This window comes from Scatophagus argus, chromosome 20 (assembly GCF_020382885.2).
Source record: "Scatophagus argus isolate fScaArg1 chromosome 20, fScaArg1.pri, whole genome shotgun sequence".
Lineage (NCBI taxonomy): Eukaryota > Metazoa > Chordata > Actinopteri > Scatophagidae > Scatophagus > Scatophagus argus.
In genome coordinates, this window is record NC_058512.1 from 2,847,105 (window position 1) to 2,872,005 (window position 24,901).

A 24,901-nucleotide genomic window follows, 5' to 3' on the forward strand; every position below is an offset into this window, starting at 1 on the left:
CATTTCCTTCATAAAACGATAACGCTATGCTGAATTAGCTAAACTACGTCAGGTCAGGTGTACGACCAGTATTAAGCTGTAGGTTTAATAACGTTGGGTCACATACAAAATGAACTAAGCTAACCCCTTAATTAGTAGTATTGTTTATATCTTTGGTTGTAAGTTACTGAGTCAACTGACATTTTGATGATCAAAATAAGCTGTAAAAAACCCCACATGTAACATAATGTTGAAATAATGGCTAACATTAACTACCCAGCTGTAAAGTCGGTGTCGATAGTTATTGATTTGGGGAAAAACTAAACTTGTGGGATGTAAATCGTTATTCTTAATAAAAGCGACCGATTTAGTCTTAACTATTGTTGTAACGCTACAGTTAGCCCTTTTGTCATACATTTGAACATGTTTAGACAAAATTAACAGGTTCTCTTAACAGAGAAGCATATGACATTAAGAGGGACCTTGACTCATACACCAAAGGTCCAGTAGAAACATTGCTGCAGAAAGCCTGTCATGCTTACACTATCGTTACCGCTCACACATTCAGCTGACTGGATGCTGCTGTGATATCACTGTGATTGGTAGGTCGGCATGTTGACATGTCATTCAGAGAGTGAAAGAAAGCGGAAATCATCAGAGCCAGTTTTCCAGCGGGGCTCAGACTGAAGAGGCGATGTCTCTCCGCACTGACTCTTTGTAAAAATAATAATAATAACAAAATGTGGCGTTAACGTGTCATATTTGTTTTGTTTGTTTGTTTGTTTTTATCCCGCGTGCTCTTCGTGACACGAGAGGAGAGTGAGATTGTGGTAGGTGAACTGTGCATTATCCGCTCTGCTCTTCGCTGCTTTCGCTGGATAGCATTTGCTCAGTATAGCTACTCCTCGGCTTTTTGTGCTCCAGTGAAACGCTAGTTATTATAGCATCCCTGTAAGTTTGGAGTGCCCTCGGTTCGTCTCCTAGTCCTGCTGTGTCATAAAAGAAGTCATCCAGGTGGTAAGCGTGCCCCAGTAATCCAAGATGTTAGCTGATATGTGTGGTGTGTATTACTTATTTGGTACTTCTGAAACCTGATTCACTTTACTCTCATAGTCTAATAAATATGGCTTTGCATACTGTTAGTCTCTGCAGTTAATGTTGCTTTGTTAGGTGATTTCTTTGTGAGCTTGGCTGCTTTCATGTTAGTCACTCGCAGCTGAACAACATGAGAAGAAAAGAGGAAGTCACTGTTTACAGGCTCTTAGATTATTTCCACTGTGTGCTGTAGGGGTTACATGTGCAGCGTCGACAAAACCGTGTCCACATCACTGACACCGATGTGTTTTAATGTAATCTGTTTTTCATGAGAGAGTGTCATTTGGGTGGTTTCCATGAAAGTTGTTTCACATGTTTGTCTTTGGTGCTTTTACTCTTATCTTGGCCTATGGTGTAGAGTGCTTCCTCTCCATTAACACAGGAAAGGGTTGTTTGGCATGTGAAACCTCTGTGATGCAACTATTGTTAATTCATTTTTATTGACTTTCAGCCTTTTAGGGAGGATTATTGTGCTTGTGCTGCTCATATTCTTGTTGACGACTGTTCTGATTTAAATGTTGTGAAAGAGGGTTGAGTAGTTTGATTTGGTGCAATGTCTTCCTTTCTCCATTGTAATGTATTGTGCTGTTTAATTTTGTAGTGTTAAGGTTAGGGTTAATGTCAAAGCAAATCAAAGATGGGGAAGAGTTGTGCCATTATGGTTTATTGTTGTGCCCTGTCAGAGGCCTTAATCAAGCTTCTTGCACGATATTCATATAAATAGTTCCCTCTCACAGACAGTTTGACAAAGGAACTGACAAAAAAGGGAGAAGAGTTATATTTGAGTGATTCATCTAATTATTTATAGAAATACAAAACAACAAATAGCATTGTTTCTGTTTAAAGAAAAAAAGGTTTGAGTAATCATTACAGCAAAACAAAAGCAAAACCTGTTTTTACAAAGTGCAAAAAAAGAAAAAGAAAGTGTCGCTTGGACAAAGCACAATCTATTAGATTCCAAACAGCATCTAACATGTCGTAAACATGAAATATGAACAAATCATGCTGGAGCGAAGATCTTTGCTGACCAGCAGTGTGCTGTGCTTCCGGCTCCAGGAGAGGTATGGGAGGAAGTTATTCAATCCTGGACATTATATTATTAGACACAAAGGTCAGGGTCAAGGAACATGAGCTTGAACCCAGATAGTTCATGTTTGTGTTCATGCGATATCCCTCCTGAAAATTCAGATTTGTTAGGAAAATTTCACACATTAATACTTAAATCCTATAAATATACATATGCATATACATTTGTTTTGTGGCAGTTCAGCGTCGTCACTTTTGTGTCATTGTGATCCAGATGTGTGTTACTGATGTTTGGTGCATTGTGCCGTGTCTGTGAGTGCCACCACTGTCCCATCACTGTGTGATGCTTAGCTGATCTCAGTCACAGTAGTCTGCTTGTCTTCCAAAAGAAAGCCTTCGCCATCCACTGGAGTCTTTGCTTGCTCTCCTCCTGTCTGTCTGAACATGAGAGCTAGGCTGCCACTGGCACATGGTCACTCACACACACACACACGCACACACACACACACACTGAAGGCGTTTCTGCCAGAGTGGATGCAAATGAGGTAGTCATTCTTAAGCTATTTATGGATCGTTCTTCGGGCTCAGTGGAACTGGCCAGCGTGAGTAATACATCAACACAGTGAATCTGTGTTGTTTGAAAAGCATAAAAATCAGTATATGTGTGTACTGTGAACAAGGACCAAGAGCACAGTTTCTTTTTGTTTCCTGTGATGTTTAAAAATGTGAATTATTTTGCTTGAATATGGTACAAATGTAAGTGATACATATTTATAGCGGCTCGACTGCATTGCTGACAAAATGATTCTGTCCCCAGCTGCAGACTACCAGACTCCATAGATGCTGGAGAATTTTCCACAGACAGCATGACAGGTACAGTAAGATCTTCTTTTGTTCTCTCTCTGTTTTTATTTGTCTTGTGGAGGTTGTGCCTCCCCTCCTGTGTATTAATTAATGCTTCCACTGAATCGTTGCTGTGACCTCCCACAGATGTCTCCCCAAAGCTGTGACAAGGGATTAGACGGTTGATGTTAATTAGCTAATCCGGGTTCTAATTTATTGTCAGGCTCTTGTGTTGTGCCAACCAATATACTCGGCCATACAGGCCAGTAAACAGCTGATTTCTAGGTAAAGGTCAGCCTTCGGGCCTGCTGTCAGGTTTTTTGCATGGACAAATGTCTCGCTACCTTTTGCTTGTTCCTAGTTTTTCCTCAGCGGTTATGTTAGATGCAGGAACCAGGAATTAAGGAAGTAATGAGTTACGGGTAATGAATACCATCTGTAGGAATCTAGATTCATGTTTAAATTGAAGACATGAGGTCATAAGTTAGCAACCAGCAATATGTCTCTGATTTAGAAACAAAGTGTACGTAAACAAGCAACCGATGCGAATGTGAGCAGCGATGGAGACCGTCAAACTGTGAATCTGCAGTTAGTGTTGCGAAATGTGTTGTTGACGAGTGTTACATGATCAGCTGTGGGCTGCTTTCAACTGGTCTAAACAGGGCAACTCCCCAGAAGCTGCCTCACCTCTGATGCCTCCACAGTGAAAATCATTTCTCTTTCTCTTTATCTCTCTAAAATAAATAATTCTCAGCTTCCTGACAGCTGAGAATTATTCTTGTATGTGGGGAAGGCTATGCTATAAAGACTACAGCACAGTTAAGACTCAAATGAATAGAAGTTTATCACTCTGCTCTTTCACAGCTCCATCCATCCCTGACAAGATGTCCCCAATCAAAGCTCTCACCATGAAGGACTATGAGAACGTGAGTGATTTGTACAAAGTGGCATTATGGTTTTTAAGTTGCAGCTGTGATGTAGTAGCACAGTGTGTCTTGGATCATGCAAAGCCCATTTTATATAACATAAGACTAGTGATAATGATATTTCAATTTGTTCGTCAAAAAGATTGCAACACTTACCTTGTCACTATGAGGTTATAAAGTTAAATTTAGTCCACCTAAACAAAAAGGATATCATGATTTATTAAACCTGATCCTTAGTCTTACAAAAAACCAGCTACACTGACCATTTATGGAGATTTAGTGATGAAGTGTGGGGGAGGGGGGGGGGAGTATAACTGGGGTGGGCTGTATTTATATATTTGAGTGGAATGCATGTTCAGATTTTTGGCTAACTGTGTGATCAGAGGTTTATGAAGAGGTCCAGAACTCTACCTCCTCCCTTTGACAGTCTACCCAACCCCCATTGCCAGATGTATGATGTTCTGAGCCTGCAGCTCAATGATGCACAGTCCACTTCACACACATTTGCTCTCAAACACACACACACACACACACACAGTGCACGAAGGCCTCCCTTCATTTTAACAATAACCCTTTTCTGCCTTGTAAACATGCTGTCCTGCTTTTCTCCTTAGATAAAATGCTTAACTGCTTTGTTTCTTTGACCCAAATTGGACATAACCTTGTTTTCTAGTCATTCAAATGAAATAGAATTTAAAGTAGATACATAGTTAATTATTAGCTAGACATTGACTAAAATGTTTCAATACAACTTTCACAATAAAACAGTATTTGTTGTTATTTTCCTGTATAATAAAACATTTTTGTCAACCACCCACAGCAAATCACAGCTCTGAAGAAAGAGAACTTCAACCTGAAGCTGCGCATTTACTTCATGGAGGAGCGCATGCAGCAGAAATGCGATGACTCCACTGAAGACATTTTCAGAACGGTGTTGTATTTTCTTTACTGTGCTACATTTCTTTTTCATGCATTTATGTGGCCCCTCAGTGCCGTGGTGTTGCCTGTGACTCAGCGTTACCTACCCTGATCACAGCCACAATAGCAGCTGGATTTCGTTCAGCCACCACCCCACGCTTATGATCTTAGAGCAGCTATCTTGCCTTTTCATTGTTGTTTGAGTGGGATGTAAGCACATTGGAATCTCCTGGTCTCATTAGGGCTGCTTGTGTTTCTTTTATTTATTTTTTTTATCATTTTGAGAAGTTAGGTGTCATGCAAGAATGTTATCTTTACATACGCACTCCGAGATAAACCTTGAGGTTTATTAATTTGATCATATTAACAGCTGCCAGAGAGAAGAGTATCTAGAATATTTTCACTATTCTGCCAGTGTTTTCGTGGCAACTCCTGATGTGACTGTATGCTGTCCATTTACAGAACATTGAGCTGAAGGTGGAGTTGGAGTCAATGAAGAGAGAGCTGGCAGAGAAACAGGAGCTACTTGTTTCTGCATCGTGAGTATCGTCCCCTATAGAGCCTCACTTCAATTTCAAAAACTGGATCTTAGTTGGCAGGAAGATGTTGTGGACATCCCAGTGGCGAAAATGAATGTGAGCATCGGCTTAATCGCCTTCACTTACTGTTGTTCAGGAATGCACTGGAGAGTCTCGCTGGTCAAGGATCAGGAGAACCTCATCGTTTAAGGGAACAAGCTCAGAGAGAGATGGATGCACTTAGGGACGCATTTAACAAGAGGATAACTGACCTGGAACAGGTAAGTTTTTTAGCCTATTGAACATTAGAATAATGAAGGTACTTTCCAAACACTTGTTACTAGTCACCTTTTATAAATGTGAGAGTGACCATTTTCTGTCTCATTCTATAAAGTTCTGTTTGAATGGTCACGAATTAACAGAAGAGACGGAGTCAAAAGATCAGAATTTCAGTCTTTGTTGTCTCACTCGTTCTTTATCCTCACGTCAGTCTCTGCGAATGGCAGAGGAAGAGGTTGAAAAGATGGCTGCCATCGCTGAGCAGGAGAAGCTTAAAAATATTAAAATGGAGAAGCAGCTTCAAGCCCTCGATCCACAGAGCACCTTCACCCCTGTCCCAAGCCCGGTCCAAGACCTGCAGCAGGCCCTGCAGGAGAAAGACAAGTAAGGACACGAGAGATACATGCATTAATATTGAGGGTTTATTTTTGTATTAAGATCTAAGTGTTTTCGATGTTTTTATTATTCTGTTGACAATAGTATCATAGAGCAGCTCCAGGTCACTTTAAAGAACCAGGAAGCTGTGATCCATCAGAAGAAAAGTGCAGACCAAGAGACAGAAGCTCCATCAGCTGATGAGGTGAAACAGCTGTCTGATCTCATTGCCAAGAAAGATCAGGAACTTGAGGTGAGGCTTTCATATCATCCTTCTGTGCTGATATTTTAACTAAACACGGTTGCAAAGGTTTTAAGTCACCTGTTGCCTGATTTCAAAGAAATATTTAGAAGAATTACATTCTTCGCCACTATTGTGAACCATTAAAGAACTTAAACTTAATTTCATCACTACTTGATATATATGAAAATACATTGTGACAATGACCATTTGTCTGTCTTTTTCCCAGGCACTGAGAGACAAGCTGCATAGAGAGAAGGAGCAAAGGATGCCAGACCATCAGGTTGGTGTTATGGTGACTTTCCTCTGACTCTGCTTTTTTAAAATTCTTTCCATCTGTCTGTGTTTTTGGTTGCTTTTGTTGTTGTTTTTGTCTTGACTTTTTATGTTGTTATCATCATCATCATCATCATATTTCTTTTATATTCTGTTTCTGGCAGTAGTTGTACCTCAGACCAAAAGCTAAATCCAAACACTCCCAGACCATTAGATGCACACAGGCTAAGTTCTTTGCTGTGCATGCACTCTTAACTTCAGAGGTCTGTCTGTGTTCTTCAGCTGAGCCACAGGAAATGTACTTTGGCATGTTTTATGACTTTCCTCCTTGTGCCTCCTGGTGCTGTTTTATTTTTGTCCCCTGCTTCAGTAAAGAGACTGAGTTTGTTGTGGTGATCTTGGAGCCTTATGTGATCTCACAATAGGAAGCTTACATCACTATTATTAATTAGTGAAGAGGGATATTGGAGTAATCGCATCTCATGCTACTTGATCATCATCTTGTTTTGTGTGACATTATATTGGTGTTTGTAACCCTAATGGAGTAATCGCTCAGTTTCCAGGTATTGTTTAAATGACACCTTGACCTTGTAAACCAGTGCTGGAAATTATTCTCTCATCTATATTATCTAACCCAACTGTATGGTTTCGCATTTATGTGACTTATATTCTTAACATTAAAAGGGAAGAGACCGTGCAAAGCCGTTTGCAGGTTGTCATCCAAACATTATGCAACCTCTTGGTGAAAGTTGAAGCTGTTTGAACAGAAACCTGTTAGTTGGATGCTGTCCATGGTTTTCTCTTTGACGTCTGGACTCAGGTCATGGTGTTAAGACTGGATTATCATGCTGTCTGCAGTTCCTCTCAGAGTTATTTCTGTCTATCCTTCTTCATTAGAAAATAAATAAATGTATCCTGTCAGTATTTTGTTAGATCTGGGTAAGCAAACAAATGTGCTGCATGTATTGCAAAGGATTTAAGAAAATCTGTGGACAGTGCGTCTAGCAGGGATGTATTGGGGCATGAAAGCAGTTTGAGCGTTCTCTCCGGGATAGAGGTGTAATGGAATGTGTGACAATTGATTGCCAGGAAAAAAAACACCTCCTGTAATCTCAAAGATGATTTTTAGATGTACTGCTGGATCTACTCTAGAGCAGCAATTGGCTGCTGCCATCTTCGCTGGTCCTCTGGAGGAGCACTTGTATGGGGTCGACCTTCATACCTGATGAATCCGGGAGAAGGTTTTCTAGAGATGGTCTGACACTGGCCATAACACAGATCACTTCAGCAGTCCTAGAGGATTTGATCTGATTGAATGCGTCGGGGAGAGAGGAATAGAGGCGGGAGCAGGGATTATCAAAGGCTTAGGGCTTATAGAGCTCTGCACTCAGTCATTCTCCTCTGTGCTTGTCTCGCTGATGCAGTGAGAGAAAATGATAGATGGCTGTTCCATGGTTGGCAGGCTGGTGATCGTTAGGCCACTGGACAGTGTGTGTCAGCAAGAGGCTTTTTAGACTTGTTTTAAGAGCCTGAAATCTAAAGATCTAAGGTGCCATGAGGGAACCGTGTCGTATATGTGGTGTTCGTGTTGTGGGAAGCCAGTGTCGCTGGATCTTCAGCTCTGCAGCGAAGAGGAAGCTGCAGGTGATCTTGTCCCATGTACTGGGCTGGGAGGTGACTCGTGATGGTCGTGGAGAGTTCCTCTGTGGGAAATGTGTGTTCCAGTTGGAGAAGGTGGTACAGTGTGATGTTGACATCAGCCAGATGCAGGATGAGCACAACAGTCAGATCCAGAAGTTACAGGCGGAGAAGGACCACCTGATCCAGTGCATCGTCCACGTGTACAAAAAAAACAACACAAGCCTGCCCAAGAGTGACGGGGAGAGCACCAGCTCGAAGACTCCACTCAAGTCCTCTGCGGTGGTCAGTCCTGATGATGAGGCTGTGTGTCACCCAGCCTCTGAAGGACAGCAGTTCAGAGAGAGTGGAAATGGTCACGTGGAGAATCGCATGAAAAGGTGTATGAGTCTGGATCAAATTGCTCATAAAGGGTCATTCTCAGGACGCTTGGGATCGATGAAGAGCTTTGGTCTCCGAGGCACACGCCATCGTTCGCAGAGCATGTACCTTGACCTGGTCCAGCGTACGGGTATGCTGCATAGACCTGGTTTCAAAGGTCGTTCCGTATCCCTGCAGTCCCTGAACAGAGACTTTTCCTCTGATACTTCTCCAGACCCTTCATCCAAACTTAAACTCAGAGAGCCTAAGGTGTTTGTGTCCAGACATGGTGCAGCTGATGACCCTGGAGGAAGGTTTCAGGCCAGAGTGCTGCTCCGCAGATCCTCAAGCCAGCCCTCTGTGATCTCTGACCTAATTCAGCTCCTTCGCTGCATCCCCAAGCAACAAATCTTTGTCCCTCCAGGGAGCCACATCCCTGTCCTGAAGAGGTTAAATCCTGGCCCTCACAACCCCCGAGCCAAACACAGGAACAGAGAGGCTGAATGGAAGTCTCTGCATGACCTTACAGAGGAATTTGATGATGAATATATCCCTGTCAGAGTGAAGGTAGTTTTCCTCAGTGAGAAGACTGTAGGAACACTAATGGACTCTGACAGACAACAGCTTTGCTGTTAACCATCGCTGATATTACAACAAATTTTACCTTTTCTGTTTTATGTGTTCTCTGGATTTGCTTAGGAGCAGAGTGAGGTTAGCCGATTGCAGTCCTGCAATAAGCTGCTGACTGAAGAGCTCAACCAGACGAAAAGCACCAATGACACCCTGACTAAAACCTTGGAGGATACCCAGAATCAAAACAAGGTACATGTAGGTGATAGTCGGTGAAATATCTTTGAATCAGTTTGAGGAGTTTCTTTGTTTAAAACCACTTTTTTTTCAACAGAACCTGTTAGGGAAGTTGGAGGAGAAGGAGAATGATCTCAGCTCTGAGAAGAAAAATGCTCTGAAGCGGGACAAAACTATCCAGGGGCTTACTCAGGTCCTCAGAGAAAAGGAAAAAGAGGTGAGATTCATACTGTCTTTAATAGATTTTATTTACGATGGCAATCATAACAATTGTTGTTAACTGTAGGACTTCACCTGTCTGTGCGCTCACTAGTCTGTATTATGCAATGCTCTAACACCATCCTGTCTGTCTTTGTTTGTGTCTGTGTGTTGCCCAGATTGCAGAGCTGTGTCATGAGATTGAGGACAGGGATGACGCTTTGGCCAAGGCTAGAGAGGCAACACATAAAGCCCAACTGCAGAAATACCAGGCAAGTCCCAGGCACCTTTTATAGAGGATCAAACTTAAATTAAACAGGAAAGCGAAGGGACTGCTTTTATCTCCACCTCACTGACAAGTACACATTGCAGCCTCTGTAAAGGTAAGCATTTTTTTGTATGCATCCCTCAGGGAGCAGAGGAGCATCAAAATGTATTGATGGAAAAGCAAACAGAGTTGGCCCAACTCCAGGGGGAACACCATGCCAAGGTGCTGGAAGCCCAAAAGCTACAGCGTGCCCTGGACCGCAAGGAGCAAGAGCTGGCTGATTTACAGCAGGCCAAGGACCAGCTGGAAGTGGAACTGGAGGACCTGCAACAGCAGAAGAAGAAGGGAGACAAAGCCCTGAATGTAAGACTGCTGCTTGTCCAGTTAATACTTTCAAACATTACTTTATTATCATCCAGCATTTTAAATCATCTTTTCTCTTAAATGTTACTATTCAGACATCGGCTTTTGGGTGACAGTATTCTGGCTTTTCTCCTTCCAGGATCTGCACAATCAGCTCAAAAAGCTGAGTGGTGAGATCGGGGACAGGGAGAGTGCTCTGGAGCAGCAGTACCAGGAGCTACTGGATCAAACCAAAAGAAAGCTGCAGGCCCATGAGGTCAGCATCCAGCGGCTCACAACCACACTGGCTGATAAAGAGCAGCAACTACAGGTGAGACAGCAACACCGCAGATACACAGGCAGATTCTCAGCCTAAAGATAAATATTTTTCTGTGTATTGAATTAGAAAATCTGCCAACAAATGCATTCAGATATTTGAGTTTCCACATTGTTTTCTCTGTGTTCATCAGGAGTATATGAACATGGTTAGGGACTTTGAGCAAAGCAAAAGCCCAGGAGGAAACGATAATGTGCTTTCCAAGCTGCGGCAAAGGCTTAAAGAAAAGGAGAAGGCTCTGGAGGTGCGCATTCCATCCATTTAATCTTCTCACCACAGTGACTATAATTTGATTCTGACATTCTTCTGTTTGCTCTCTCGTAGCAAGCGCTGGATGAGAAGTTTGCTGCCATTGAGGAGAAAGACAATGAGATACACCAGCTGCAGCTGTCTCTTAGGGAGAAGGAAAGAGACCTTGATAGGCTCAATAACTTGCTCTCTCACAACGAGGAAACCATCAATGTAAGCAACCAATCTTTGGTTTGGGAAATAATATCAGGAATTTAGGTCACATATTAGACTTTTTCAGTAGTCAGTAATGAAGTACATTTAGGATATTTCTGTCTGCTCATTCCTCCCCTTCCAGAGTTTTGACAGTCTGATCAAGGAGAAGGATGTGGAGCTGCAGCATCTTGCAAACACACTAAAGAACCTGCAGAGAGCCAAGCAAGATGTAGAAGACAACTTGAACAGATCACTGAGGGAGAAGGATTCCATCATCAGCCAGCTTCAGCTGTCCCTGGATGGCAAGACAAAGGATATGGAGGTCAGTTAACAAAGAGCCTCCCCTCCACAAACCCTCTGCTGGATGACCTAGAAACTTTTTGTTTGACTTTTTTAACTGTGTCACTCTTGTTTATAGGAAATGACGGAATCAATGCTGAGCCAGTCGCAGACTCATGCACGTGACCTTGCTGAACAGATGGGCCAGAGGTTAAAGGTCACAGAGGCTATGTTGGCTGAGGCTGTGAAGGCCAGGGAAAGGCTGGTCGCCGACAATGAGAGTGCTGTGGAAGGGCTGTTGGCTACGATCAGCAGCAAGGACCAACTCCTCAAGGTCGACATTCAATTATGAAAACATTTTCTGTGGTTTGCCTCAGAGAAACTCAGTCTTTTTTGCAGATATTAAGAATAAAATTACCATGCAAATGAGAGAACCGATGGATTAAAACATAATTTAAGGCTGAATGAATTTCAGCATGTATGCAGTATGCATTTTATTTACATAAATGGATCTGTAAAAACCCCTTAGTATAAATCTCATTATTTTCATTCCCCCAGGAGTCTGCAGAGCACTACAACCGCATGCTGTCTGAGCGCACTCAAGAGATTCAGGAGCTGAGGAAACAGCTGTCTGATAGGCAGCAGCGGCTTGAGACTGCTGAGAAGCAGAGCTCCACAACAGCCCAGGAGGGTTATTTAGAGACTGCGGAGCTTCGAGCCCTCCTTGCTGAAAAAGACAGCATCATCAGTGTGAGTTCCTCTGGGATACCACACAGTTACTCAGCTGTAAAATGTGCTTGACTTTGAAGCTTAACAAGGAGCAAAAATCAAAACTCCCAGGGAGAATAACACCTATTCCTCTCCTTTACTGTGGCTTCAATGACTTGCTGGCCTATTTGATAATCTTTTCAGTTCTGGACAAATTTTACCATTTATACTTGACTGCGTTGTTATCTTTTATAGAAACTTCTGCAGCGAGGTCAGGAGAGGGACCAGTTTCTGGCAGAGATGAGGCAGAAGGAGCAGGAGACAGATCATGTGTTGGAGCTGAGACAAACTATCCAAATCATGCAGGAGAAGTTGAACGAGAGTGAAGGTGAGGCTTTTTAGATGCCGAAGCTCTTTTCACTGGGTTTTTAGAAGTCAGGGTGCATGTTGATTCTGCATTTCACTCTGTTTTGTTGGCACTGAAGCTGAGCTGTCCAGGAGGAACAGTGAAGACAGCGTGGAGAACATTCCTTTCTCCAAGAAGACAACTGTCATCCTGAAGAAGGAGCTTGCACAGAAAACAGAGGCACTGAACAAAGCACTAAAGAGGGAGAATGAACTGAAGGTCAGTTGGTTACAAGCATTTTACTATGTCCATAATCAGGACATGTGCCAACAAGAGCCTTCTGTGTAATGCCCCACTTTATTTTGGCATCCAGATTTCTTTGGCAGACCTACAGTCCTTGCTATCTGAGCTGGAGGGTCGCAGTGAAGGTCAGGCTGCTAATATTGAGTCCCTGACTGCCACTCTGAAGACCAAGGATGAGATTATCAATGTAAGGCTTCCCTCATTCACAGAGTCACTCAATGAAACACACAACAGCTTTAGATGTGGAGCATTTTTTCTGTGTTTGAAATCTGAGGCCTTATCTCCAGCACTCTTCAGTTCTCTTTTGTTTATGTCTCTGAGCAGGTTCTCCATCAGCGCCTCGGTCAGAAAGGGGACAGTTGGGCTGATCATATGCAGGATCAGGTTATTGACTCTGGTATGGAGAGATCACTCCCTGGGCTCCCTCAGAGAGAGAGAACCATGATTGGTGGAGACAGCAAGCAAGAAGTACGCTTTGCCAACTTCTTTTGAGAATGAAACCGGAAAACAACAGATTTTACTCTTAATGCTTTGACATTAACACCATTGCCCTTTCTTTTGCTGTCTCCGTTAAGGCTTTGCCTAACCTTATAGCCTTGCAACAGGAACACGAGGCTCTGAACAAAGCCCTGAGAGCTGAACAACAGCTCTACTCCAACCTGGTCAGGACTGTACAGGAACAGGACAGGTAGGAAGGACAGTCGCTGTAACAAAACATGGTTGCAGTTTTTGATTATGTTCATGTGTTTGATGAATAAACCTTTCTCTGTGTGCATGCATGTGTGTTTTTGCAGTGTGCAGCGTCTCCATGCTCTGCAGCTCGAGCTGACGGCAGTGCAGCTCCTCAGGCAGCAGCTAGAGGAGAGCATCAAAACTAATGAGGAGCTGAGGGACGACTTGGAGAGAGAGATACACCGAGCCAAACTCAGAGAAGGTGCAGTGCAGACACATTGGGTGCTAAATGATGATGGGAACTGAATGAAAGAACACAGAGAAACCAGAAAAGATAAAGAGATAGGAAGGAAGCGGAATGTTTGTCAGTCAGGTTGTTAGAAGAGTTAGAAAACAATAGTGCAGGGAGCCTTACATCTGCAGCTCGTAGGGAAAACACACACAAACACATCTGTCGTCTTTGTCCTATGTGTTTACTCCACTAATATCTCCTGCTGACAAGCTCACCTCCCCTTTTTATGTGTCACTTTGTACAGCGTGCACGGCTGGTTCATCCACTCCTCTGTTCACTTTATGTTCATTGTTCTTTACATCATCACGTCTTCATCTGCATGTTTTGTCCATAGTTGACTTTCTGTCTGTTTTTTCTGTCACTAAATGTAAAGACTTCACATTACTCTGCTCTGTTTGTCTGTCCTTTCTGAAAAGTGAATAAAGGCTGCTCCCGGCTGCTCCTCCTTTCTGTCACATAACATGCTGTCTGCTTGTTTTGACTGTCCAACATTTGGTTTTCTGTTGATTGCATCACCTCTGTTATCCCCTCTGGTTATTAATCCAGCCCATCCAGCATCTGTCATGAGTTCATTTCACAAACATGTCGTTATATAACAACATTGAGAAAGGTATTAAAGAGTGTTATACTGCTATAAAATAATCCAACTACTAAAATAGATCCAAATTAAAAAATATAAAATAAATAAAAATCTAAGTTTATCTTCTTGGGACATCAGAGTTGATGTAATTTAGCACAGGTAATGCTTAAGATGCAGTGTGACATCAGGGTGCAGCTTTGAGACTGATTAAAAGTGTCACTGTAGTCATCTAAGCCAAATTACCTTAGTGTCTGTGTACATGCATGCATGTGCTCGCCTATACATGCTGGCTCACCCCCCTCCCTGTCTGAGCAGAGCCAGGTGTATAAATAGGTCAGCTGTAAGTAACAGGACCGCTGAAGCCAAAATAAATGTAGCTTCACAGTCACCACTGGTTCACTTTCCACATTTCTTGTTTTGGTTACATAATCATGATTATATACAGTCATATACACGTGTGCACATGTAAATAAATGCAGTAAACCAGAGTGCTTTTACATGGTAACACAAAGGCCTGTTATTTAGCATTTAAAAGAAACATGGACATATCAAATGGTTTTAACATTCTATAATATATGCAGCTCTAAGGACAAGTGTGTGCTGATGTACAGTATTTATCAACAATTATAACAGATGTATATTAATTGTGTTTTTCTGTGGCTGCAGATTCCAAACTGCTCTTTAAACAATGCAGCTTTTCCAGCACCAGTTTACTGGATTCAGTTTTGAATGTGATATGTAGTGAACAAACATGTCAAGATGCATCAAACACTTTCTAAAAGAAGTCTGTTTGTATCACTGTAGGATATCATCTGCTTCAGTCTGCATTCATAAGGGATTTGTGTACAGTTGAATTGTGCATATTTGGTATTTGTTTCAGCTTTTACTTTCTGAAAATAAAGACTTTGTGATTTTAAAATTTATTCAATATTTTAGTTATCAAAACATATTTAATTTCAGTTCAGGTCTCTTATTTTTCTCCAAGGCCGCATGTCACACATGACACCAGTGTTTTAATATATCTGAATGACCTCCTTCACATGAAGTCACAAAAAATCTTAACTGTTAATGATGCGGCCTGTGAATGTTAAGTTAGAAATATTCCGACAGTAGAGCACCTACACAGACATGTACTTTCCTGTCACACCAGAGACATGGCTGTGGTTAACCCTCAGTTGTTTCTGTTCAGGTATGGACCTGATTGATCCTAAAGAACTGGAGAGCATGAGACATCAGCTGGAGGATGCACAGCGCTGGAATGCATCTCTGCAGGCTCGCTTAGGAGCCATACAGAACCGTGGAGGAGGTGTTGGTGGGGCCAATGATGGTGGTAAGGATAGAAAACGTACACATGATATCTTATTCAGAGTTTTGGATGGATGAAAGTCTTTTTGTTACATGCGACTCTAATGTTTTTCAGGTGACACTTTGAGTTTCATTGGAGATCAGACTTCGTACATGAGTATCTGTGTGGGAGAGGGGCAGGATGACAGCTTGTCTCTGCTGTCTGCACAGGAGCTCAGGCAGAAGGTGAAACATGTTTAGATCAAACTGTTGTCTGTCTGGCAGCACGGTGGTGCAGTGGTTAGCACTGTCGCCTCATAGCAAGAGGGTTCCAGGTTCGAATCCCGGTCTGGGCCCTTCTATGTGGAGTTTGCATGTTCTCCCTGTGCCTGCGTGGGTTTTCTCCGGGTACTCCAGCTTCCTCCCACAATACCAAAAACATGCACATTAGGTTAATTGGCTCCTCTACATTGCCCCGAGGTGTGAGTGTGAGAGTGTGTGGTTGTCTGTCTTTGTGTGTTGGCCCTGCGATTGACTGGCGACCAGTCCAGGGTGAACCCTGCCTTTCGCCCGTAGTCAGCTGCGATAGGCTCCAGCTCCCCCGCGACCCTGACGGATAAGCGGTATAGAAAATGGATGGATGGATGTTGTCTCTCTGTCTAATGAATATAACAGCAGACTTTAAATTGCAAATGGATAAAAATGAATCATTCTGGGCCTCAGGTGCTGGAGCTGCAGGACTGCGTCGGCAGACTGCAAACTTTCAACATGGAGCTGCAGAACCGGCTGTCATCGTTGGAGAAGTCAGACCAAGATGCTTACAACAAGGAGGACAAAGACATAGTCGGCTGTAGCCCCTGGAAACAGGTTAGAGACCACAGAAAAGAAGTTGCTCTTGAAGTTGAGGCATCAATGACTCTTTCCTTACAATAAAGGCTGTTCTGTCATTTATCAGCTAATCTTTGCACAGTTTGTCCACATTCTCCAAATACTTTATTAATCATGTCTGAGTCATTGTCTAACATCCACATTTATTAGCTCCTTTCTAACCTCTGGACCTACATCTTAACCTTTGCTCTGTCCAGCCTGTTACTAATGTCTCTTTGCTCTGTGTTACTGTGTGTATATTTCTCTAACCAGTGTGTTACTTGTCTATAGTAGAAGATACCCTCTTTTTCCTCCTTCACCTTTCCTAATCAGTCCCTCTTTTTTTATCTCTGTGTTCCATGAAATGGTCTCTCTTCGCCATGCCACATTAGACATGTCATACCATTCTGCTGTTGCTGTGCACTGTTTTATGGATTCTGTTCCCTCATTAAATTTTCTTTTACCGAGCCATGTGTGTCATACTCGCCTCCCATCCCATTACTCTAGCAGCTCGAGAAGACGCATGAGATGCAGCATGTGACTCGCCCTGGTCAGGACAAAGAGAGTCAGACAGACATCAGAGAGGTATGAAACTGTTCATCATTCATTAAATTTTGAAGAGCTTTTAAATAAAATAAGACGGAGCTTAATATAAATACTACTGGGAATTGTTCATGTAACTTCTAAACTCTTCATTTTTAGATGGTGTCTAGAAAGCAGTTCGTTGATAAGAGTTTGCGCTGTGACCAGAGTAGAGAGCATGCTCAGTCTGGCAGCGACACCTTGGACACTGGAGAGAAAGGTTTTAGGGAGCGGAACGCAGATATAATGGCACTTAAATCCCTGTTGACTGACTGTGGGACCACATCAGTTTCTGACCTTAGGTGTGTGTTTTCTCCAGCAGTGTCCACATCCTTCTTTTCACTTTAACTATGAAAGTTGTCTGAACAGTAAACTAATAAAATTTCTTTTATTGCAGAGAGGCTGTGCTCAGACTGAGATCAGAAAATACAGAGCTGCGGGGTCTCCTGAAAGAACAAAAATCTACTGAGTGTAAAGAAAGGGAGAGCACAGACGTCTCAGGGAACAGCAGCGATGGACAGGCTGAATTAAGAAAGAGTGTGGAGACTCTGCAGGTTGAGGCAGAGGGTCACCCCAAGGTCATAAATCTGACGAAGGAAGGGTCAGATGGGGAGACTCCTGTAACCTCAGAGCTAATTGTCAGCAACACGGAGGGGATGGAGAGTCGGCAAACTAAAGGCCAATCACACAGCAGGAGTACAAAGCAGCATGCTGCAAGGCGTGGAGTAAGTTTTGTAATATGAGTGTAAAGAAACAACATATTGCGTTCTGCATCAAGTCAAATGTTGTTAAGTTGTTCCGTTGGTTTCTTTTGTAGTCTGCTGTCAAATCTCGACTCCCCGTCCCTGTGAGGCTGAGAGTGGAGTCTACCAGCAGCCGGTGGTCTGTGGGCTCTGACCATCTGAACACTGAAGCACTTCAGCACCCTCCTTTGGGTGATGTTTATGGGTCTGACCAGCAACAACACACAGACTCAGACTCCCCAGTGTCACCTCAGCACAGCACTTCCCCTTCTTCCACACTCAGATATGCACATCGTAACTGCAGTCCTGAAGCCACAACAACACGGGATCACACCCAGGCCGACTCCTCCCTTTCCACTCAGCTGGAGCTTCTCCACCAGGAGTGTCAGGAGAAAGAGGCCCTGATCAACAGGCTAAGTGAGCAGCTAGTTGATTGGGAGGAGCTCCACGCTCAACTTCAAGAAAAGGACCGGCTCCATCACCAGTATGTGGAGGCCTTGCAGGCTGCGGAATCCACCATTGCTTACCTGACTGCCTGTAGTCTGGACAGGCAGGGAAGCTTTGGCCCGCACACCAGTATGCATACAGGTCCTGATTCTGTGGGTTCAGATACTGCTCTCTACAGCAGATGCATGGAGCTGCAAAAAGCACTACAGGCGAAGGAGGAGCTCAACAACCAGCTTATAGAGCTTCTGAATATGGCAGAGAAGGCCATCACTTCCTCTGACACCCAACAAAAGAATACAGAAATCAGTGATTTATGTCTGAAGATAGAGACTGCCTTGCAGCAGGTGAGTGCATCTGCAAACAGACAAAGCCCAAGAGGTAGTTTTGGAGGCACAGAGGACTCCATGCAGGAATTGCAACGACATGTAGACTCTTTGCAGGAGGCCCTGTTGGAGCAGAGCAGGCTTAATGCTGAGCTGCAGGAAAAACTGAGAACTGCAGAAGCTGCCTCTCAATGTGGCTACAACAGTAACAGTGCTGACCAGAATGGCAAATTGTCAAGAAAGATAACAGAATCACAGGAGGAGTCAAAGGAACACCAAATGGAAATGGAAGGTTCTGATAATGTCAGTTTAAATCAGGACATGACCAAAATTCTAATGAATTGCCTCAGTGCAGCAGAGTCAGCTGTTGCCTCGCTGGTAGCACACTGTACAAATACCAGCTCCTTGGTTTCTGGTAGATCATCACAGATCAGCCCTGACCTGCAGACGAATTTAGACAAACTTCAGAGAGCCCTGCAAGAGATGAAGGAACTGGGAGAACCCACCCAGCCCTGCACCAAGTCCACCAACAGTCAGTCCGCTGCTTCACCTGGTACAACGGGACAGTTTCACCAAGAACTCCATGACAACCTCTGCCGCCTCTACAAGGTCTTCACTGACTACTATCAGAGGATCTCTGAACTCCAGGCTTCCCTGCAAGAGGAGAGGGGCCATCGAGAGGAAAGCAATCAGCACAGGATGGTGCAGGATGCCAAGGGATTACCACCGAATGTTCAGATTCAGCTGGAGACTCTCCATAAGGCGTTGAGGGAGAAGAAGAAAGCTTGCAAAAGCCTGGAGGAGAAACTGGCCACTGCTCTCACCAACACATCCTCCCCTGAAACCGCACGGAAAGGTAAGATAAGGCGTGCAGAGCATGAGCGGTTCAGATTTGTTTAAACACTTTTGTTAATCCTAATTTATCCTGGACACGAGTCAGCAGAAAGACAAGATTCTGTGCACTTTAAATGATTTCTTCCTAACCTGACATATATTGCCTCCGATGCCAGCTCTGGAGCAGGATGACAAAGGCGTGCAGGTGGATTTGCAGGACCTGGGTTACGAAACCAGTGGCAAGAGTGAGAACGATAGGGAAGAGAGCAGTAGCACAGGTAGACGGCCTTCAGACAGACACTGCATGTCTGTCTGCTGAGTGGACACTAATCTCAAATGTGGATAGATTCTCTCTATATGTCTGCATGGGGAGTGAACGAAGGCAACTGTAACACACTGTCTCTTACCTTGTGAAATATTTCTGTTTGGGTCTCATAACCTCACACTGTCTACTGGTTTTAAATTGGTTTTTCTCTGCACCATTCCCAAATTTGAATGGGCTGTCAATATTTTTGCATTGACAAATTCTTGCATGTTTCCCCTGGGAATGTCTTTCGAGCACTCATTAACCTTTCACTCTTTTTTCTTGTCCTATTTCACAGTTCAGCTGTATCACAGTGTTTTTCCTCACATGGCACTGGCATCGTTTTCCACAAGCTGTAATGTTTTCCTGTTGCCCCGTTGATTCGTGTCTGTGTCCCTTGTGTTGCCAGAACTAGAGGTTGGTGTGAAACCCAGCTGCAGTGCATCTAGCCTGCCATCCCTGCTGAAACATGAGCAGGCCACATTCTCCTCTACTGAAAACCTGGACTCAACATCCAGCACCCCGTATCCCAGTTCCCCAGCTCTCAGCTCAGCCAAGGTATTCAGCTCACTTTTGCTAAACCCCTCGCCTGAACGAGAGTAGCAGCTGTTTACATCCTTCAAACCCAACAAATATTCATCCCCAAGATAGCGTCACACTTGCTGTGGTTGGATGCTATTAACCCTCTCCTGTCTCATTTCAGGTCAGTCTGAAAAGCCTGCAGGTCTATGACGAGTACGGTGTTTCTGAAGACCCTCTCCAGCTTCAGGGACAAGTCAGAGAGCTGAAGGTCCAGCTGGAAAACCAGACCAAACTCATCCTCCAAATGCAAAACCTTCTGCGCAGGAGCTCTCTTTCCAGCGACCTGGTTGCCAACACCTCTGATCCCTCAGCTGCTAGGGATCAAGAGGGGACACAAAGAGAGGGACGTAGCCAGGAAATGAGCTACAGAAGCGGGCAGCTAGGGGAGAAAAAAGGGGAGACCCACGTGATGAAGGACAAAACCAGCAGTCTGAATATGGAACTGGAAAGAGAGAGGACACTGAACAGAAGTGAACAGCTGCAGCAGACCCGCAGCCGCTCCACATCACCTGGGAGGTCAGCAACCTTTTTCAGTGTGCACTATCACAATGTACTGTTTTTACTCAGAGTGAATCCTGACTCATGCTGTCGACTTTCATGTTCGTCTTCTTCCGCATGCCCTCATTGTGTCGTCCCCACAGACTGGACTCCCTGGTGCAGTCGCAGGCCAGGGAGCTGTCACAGCTGAGGCAGCAGATCAAGGAGAGCCGCAGGCTGGGAGCCCTGCAGCGTCGGCAGCTGGAGGAGCTGAACAAGGCCTTCAAGGAGCTGCTGCGGGGCAGTGAAGTCGACTACTACATGGGGGAGGTGGTCAAAGAGCAGCTGGACAAGAGCCTGGGCATTCTGGACAGGCTGGAGGGACGGCTGGATAAAGGTAGCCGCTGCCTCGATTGGTGGCACAAATCAGAACTACACTGTACAAACAATTATTTCATGCCACTGGATTCATGATGCAGTGCTGCGCTACAATACACAAAGCTGCAGTCAGCACACATGCAGATAAAGATTGAAGCTGACTCAAACATGACTGTGTTTGAGTCGTATGAAAACAGAACTCGCATAATTGTTCAGAAACGTGTTGGTGTCTGCACAAAGACAAAGCCACCAGCAGGAGAGATAAACGCAGAGATGCAGCCATTCGTAACTGATTTTTACAGACAGGTCCTTGACAGCATCTCCTCCATCTCCTCCTTTGTCTGCTAGGAGAGTCTCATCTGGATAATGAGGACGTGGCGGCTCTGGAACTGTCTCGCAGGTATGTCTCAGACTCTCATACTACACTTGCTTTTTTGTCAGTTTGCTCTTAATTTGTAGTGGAAAAATCTGTAATATCAGACTCGTCCAATCCATCTTAATGTTAGGTTACTTGTCCAGAGACTTTAATGGGACGGTTAAAGGAATAGTTTGGTAATTTGGGAAAAGTGCTCTCTGGCAGAGAGTTTGATGAGAAGATTGATACCACTGTCATGTCAGTCCTGTAAATAAAAGTCTGGAGCCAGCAGCCACAGGGGGAAACAGTGACTCTGTCCAACTCGTCTTTGCTCTTCACTGGACAGAGCCAGGCTGACTAACCCTCCTCCTCCCAGTCTTTGTGCCTAACTAAGCTAACCGGCTGCTGCTTTCTATTTAGCATACAGACGCGAGAGTTGAATCCCGCACCTCATCTAAGTCTCAGCAAGAAGGTGAACAAGCACATTTAACAAAAATGCCAAACTATCCCTTTAACAGCATGGGTAGGAATTTCTGTCAACACCATGAATATTTTAGCTCTGTGTTTTTCTTTTGAATGGTTCTGTATTAGTATTTGAGATTAGTAGTTAGTTGAGCTGTGTTGATGTTTGTCTCATGACCCTTTTAAAGACCCCTCCCCACCTCCACCCAGCCGACTGCCTTATGACCCCAGGCAGTGTGTGTGTGTGTGTGTGTGTGTGTGTGTGCGTGTGTGTGTGTTTTGTTGGTTTTGAATAGTGTCCTGCTGTTGACCTAATTTTTTTTCTGTGACAATCAAAACAGGCTACGTTGGCCCTAACTGGGTCACTGGAGTGTGTGAAAAATTAGAGGGGAACACACACACACACCCCACATATCAATTTTGATCCATTTATGTCCTCTGCAGTCGGAGTCATCCAGAAAACAAATTAATCATTTTCTTTAATTAAGCTTTGCATAAAACACCACTTTGAGAGAACTACAAGTGCACTTTTATGTTTGATTATGAATAGTAGTAGAATTCCAGCTTTATTTAGCTTTATTTACAGTAACATTAACTTTGCAGAGTTAGAATCATTAGAAATAAAAGGTTCTCACAGTGACACGAGCTCATCCATATTATTACTGATGTGGGCAGTATTGGGGAGCTTCAGCTTGGCTCACCATCACTGCTGTCCTCCGAGGAGAGGATGAGAATCCAGCAGGAGATAGATAACCTGCGTGTGGAGCTAGAGGGCGAGAGGGAGCTGCTGCAGCAGCACGTCGGCCTCCTCGTCCAGCAAAACCTCACCCTGGCTGAATGCACCAGGGAGCAGCTGGACCTGTGAGTGGGTTTGATCCAGACCGACAGCATGACGCGTGCTGTGAATTCCCTTTCCATGCTTTCCAGCTGTGTGTTTCTGATGAAACCTCTAGTTAGGAGCGTATTTGTCTTGACATCTTCTGGAGTGCTGGCCCTCATCTTTGTGTGCTTATCTTCTGTGTTTCACATTGTTTTACTCTTCAGGGCCCAGCGAGACAATGGGATGGACAAAATCCAGATGTTCTCTTGGAGACCGACTGTTAACATGACTAACTGCCCTCCTCTTCCTCCTCCTACCAGGCTGGCTAAAGAGCTTCAGGAGAAGAACCGTCTGATCCAGAGCCTGCAGAGCCAGTTAAGAGGCCAAAGTCCCAGTAGTCACCACAGCTCTCAGTCCGATCCGTACCACTCAGACAGGACCTCCCCCTCCTCCAGCTACAGCAGCCCAACCACACAGGGCGGCAGTCGAGCCCACAGTAAGCACAAATATATGTTCATATAAGCTGCAGATCTCTAGATGCTCTGCTTCAGTCATCGGTTGTGAAAGCCAAGTCAAATTATATTCTTAAGTGTCACAGATGCTGGGCCCAGCCAGGTTTAGTGTGTACAAGACTGCACTAAGATTAACTCACTTTGCTCCATTAAAAATGCATATTTTCCTCTTTTTTTTTGCCTCGGCGTTGTATCATTGAGACGGAGTGCTTGTCCACGGGCCCCTGACCGGTCTAGTCACGGCCTGTAATGGCACTTATTTTCCACTCAGATCCATTCTGTTGCAGCGAGGCATCCCGCGGGACAAAGCGTTGTGGCCAAGGGCAGAGCAGGTGTCCGGTTTCAGTCCACCTCCACTTAAAGCTGCATTATTCAGTGGCACCTATCCGGTTCAATCTTCAAATTGTGTTTCCCTGGGGAAAAGAGACAATTGCAGGCTATCACTGAGACAAGTGAAGCATGTGGACATGTGAGAGGTCCTGCAGAGGGGCCCGTGTTAGTGGATGACATTTGGGTTTACCTCCTCAAACTACAGAAGGCCCTGGGGACTGTTGAGGCCCTCTAAAGCATGACAGGTGATGGTGAAGGTCTCATTTTTTACATTAACCTGTTGTTGTCCTCAGGCCAGCGACAGGCCCCTGATTGGACGGGAGCGGCCGTCCCTTTTGTAGGAGGAGCTCAGGAGGAAGGTGTGCCCGGTGTGAGCAGCAGACTGCAGGGCCTGCAGAGGGAGAACGGGCGACTGCAGGAGCAGCTGAGGAGCAGCGAGGAGCTCAACGCCACCCTGCGAAGTGAACTGGACCTGCATCGCTCGATAATGGCCCAGAGCAGCTCCCACCATCAGGAACAGGATCACGGCTGCAACGGGGCCGGATCAGGGCCTCAGACACATACAGCAAAAGGAGACGGAGACGCACAAAAGAATACCGCCGAACAGCCCTGCACGATGAACTCAGGTAAATAAGGTGTTCAGGTGGGATGATCATCATGTTAGCTAAACTTTCACGAAAGGTGTGTTTTGTGCTTTGAGCGTTCATGGTGTAGCAATGTTTTGCTGATTTGCTGAAAAATAATTAATTAAAGAGGCAGTTCAGTGATTTTACGTTTTTGTTTCTGGAGGAAAAAAATTAACCATCGTGAGATCATCAGCTTGGTCTTGGAGAATACAAACCTTTAGCAGAAAGAGATGACCGAGGCTATAAGAAAAGAGGACATCAAGTTGCATTATGGGAAATGTACGGTCGAGTGTTTCTGTGGCTTTAGCGATGTTTGGGACTAAAAGTCGGGATATCTCGGCCTCTGCTGCTTAGATTTTGGCGATTCCTGTTCTAATCTCTTCTGAGCTGTTTTTTTCTTTTTCAGTGCAACTTTGAATCCTCTGCTGCTTTAATTCAGCCTTGTGTGTGTGTGTGTCCTATCAGACGTGCTGGGAGAACATCTGCAGGAGATCCGAGCCCTACGGCAGCGCCTGGAGGAGAGCATCCGCACCAACGACCGTCTCAGGCAGCAGCTGGAGAAGAGACTGGCCGAGGTGGAGAAAGACCCAGGTACACACCTGTGTTGGTCTGTGTGATCATTACAAAGGACTCAAGCCCTTATTTGTTGATTTGACAAGTTTGTGTGCCCGTGTTTAGCAGCCACCAACATCTTCATCCACGGCAACGAGGAACAGGGTCAGCTGGCCAATGAGGTGCGATTCCTCTGGGGTCAAAACCAAGCCCTGAAGGAGCAGCTCAACATGGGGTCTAGAGGTAAGATGCACTCATACAACCAGGGACACATTCACACCTGTTCAGACAGTAGATCAGCACAGGTACACAGACAGTATTTTTCCAGATACACTGCAGCATCTTACAGATTTTTTTTTTTTTTTTTTGCTTC

General features: G+C 44.4%; 2 protein-coding genes across 8 annotated transcripts in view; both read left to right on the plus strand.

Moving 5' to 3' along the window:
* LOC124051335 (myomegalin-like) overlaps positions 1–24,901 on the plus strand; it is a 29,615-nt gene that overhangs the window by 366 nt on the left and 4,348 nt on the right. For 3 of the 7 annotated variants that reach the window (XM_046374608.1, XM_046374615.1, XM_046374609.1), the window contains exons 2-42: positions 795–809; positions 2,918–2,973; positions 3,808–3,869; positions 4,690–4,800; positions 5,250–5,326; positions 5,463–5,586; positions 5,796–5,968; positions 6,065–6,212; positions 6,430–6,483; positions 9,174–9,296; positions 9,379–9,498; positions 9,659–9,751; positions 9,892–10,110; positions 10,250–10,420; positions 10,560–10,670; positions 10,751–10,888; positions 11,013–11,192; positions 11,289–11,483; positions 11,708–11,899; positions 12,113–12,245; positions 12,343–12,482; positions 12,577–12,693; positions 12,831–12,974; positions 13,082–13,194; positions 13,301–13,440; positions 15,240–15,380; positions 15,471–15,580; positions 16,058–16,201; positions 16,709–16,786; positions 16,904–17,085; positions 17,181–17,508; positions 17,601–19,152; positions 19,307–19,408; positions 19,844–19,992; positions 20,138–20,532; positions 20,658–20,890; positions 21,220–21,271; positions 22,829–23,004; positions 23,644–23,976; positions 24,442–24,567; positions 24,655–24,771. In XM_046374608.1, coding sequence (XP_046230564.1) covers positions 795–809; positions 2,918–2,973; positions 3,808–3,869; positions 4,690–4,800; positions 5,250–5,326; positions 5,463–5,586; positions 5,796–5,968; positions 6,065–6,212; positions 6,430–6,483; positions 9,174–9,296; positions 9,379–9,498; positions 9,659–9,751; positions 9,892–10,110; positions 10,250–10,420; positions 10,560–10,670; positions 10,751–10,888; positions 11,013–11,192; positions 11,289–11,483; positions 11,708–11,899; positions 12,113–12,245; positions 12,343–12,482; positions 12,577–12,693; positions 12,831–12,974; positions 13,082–13,194; positions 13,301–13,440; positions 15,240–15,380; positions 15,471–15,580; positions 16,058–16,201; positions 16,709–16,786; positions 16,904–17,085; positions 17,181–17,508; positions 17,601–19,152; positions 19,307–19,408; positions 19,844–19,992; positions 20,138–20,532; positions 20,658–20,890; positions 21,220–21,271; positions 22,829–23,004; positions 23,644–23,976; positions 24,442–24,567; positions 24,655–24,771 — 7,367 coding nt within the window. The remainder of the gene's footprint in view (positions 1–794; positions 810–2,917; positions 2,974–3,807; positions 3,870–4,689; positions 4,801–5,249; positions 5,327–5,462; positions 5,587–5,795; positions 5,969–6,064; positions 6,213–6,429; positions 6,484–9,173; positions 9,297–9,378; positions 9,499–9,658; positions 9,752–9,891; positions 10,111–10,249; positions 10,421–10,559; positions 10,671–10,750; positions 10,889–11,012; positions 11,193–11,288; positions 11,484–11,707; positions 11,900–12,112; positions 12,246–12,342; positions 12,483–12,576; positions 12,694–12,830; positions 12,975–13,081; positions 13,195–13,300; positions 13,441–15,239; positions 15,381–15,470; positions 15,581–16,057; positions 16,202–16,708; positions 16,787–16,903; positions 17,086–17,180; positions 17,509–17,600; positions 19,153–19,306; positions 19,409–19,843; positions 19,993–20,137; positions 20,533–20,657; positions 20,891–21,219; positions 21,272–22,828; positions 23,005–23,643; positions 23,977–24,441; positions 24,568–24,654; positions 24,772–24,901) is intronic. The other 4 variants (XM_046374612.1, XM_046374610.1, XM_046374614.1 and 1 more) reach the window with 4 other exon arrangements.
* On the plus strand, positions 6,496–9,166 carry LOC124051337. The gene has a single exon (XM_046374617.1). It carries the CDS (start codon positions 8,031–8,033, stop codon positions 9,108–9,110), a length of 1,080 nt encoding a protein of 359 aa, XP_046230573.1. The 5' UTR covers positions 6,496–8,030; the 3' UTR covers positions 9,111–9,166.

Coding starts and splice junctions, on each gene's coding strand:
- LOC124051337 (XM_046374617.1), top strand. CDS start 8,031: ATGAGGGAACCGTGTCGTATATGTGGTGTTCGTGTTGTGGGAAGCCAG.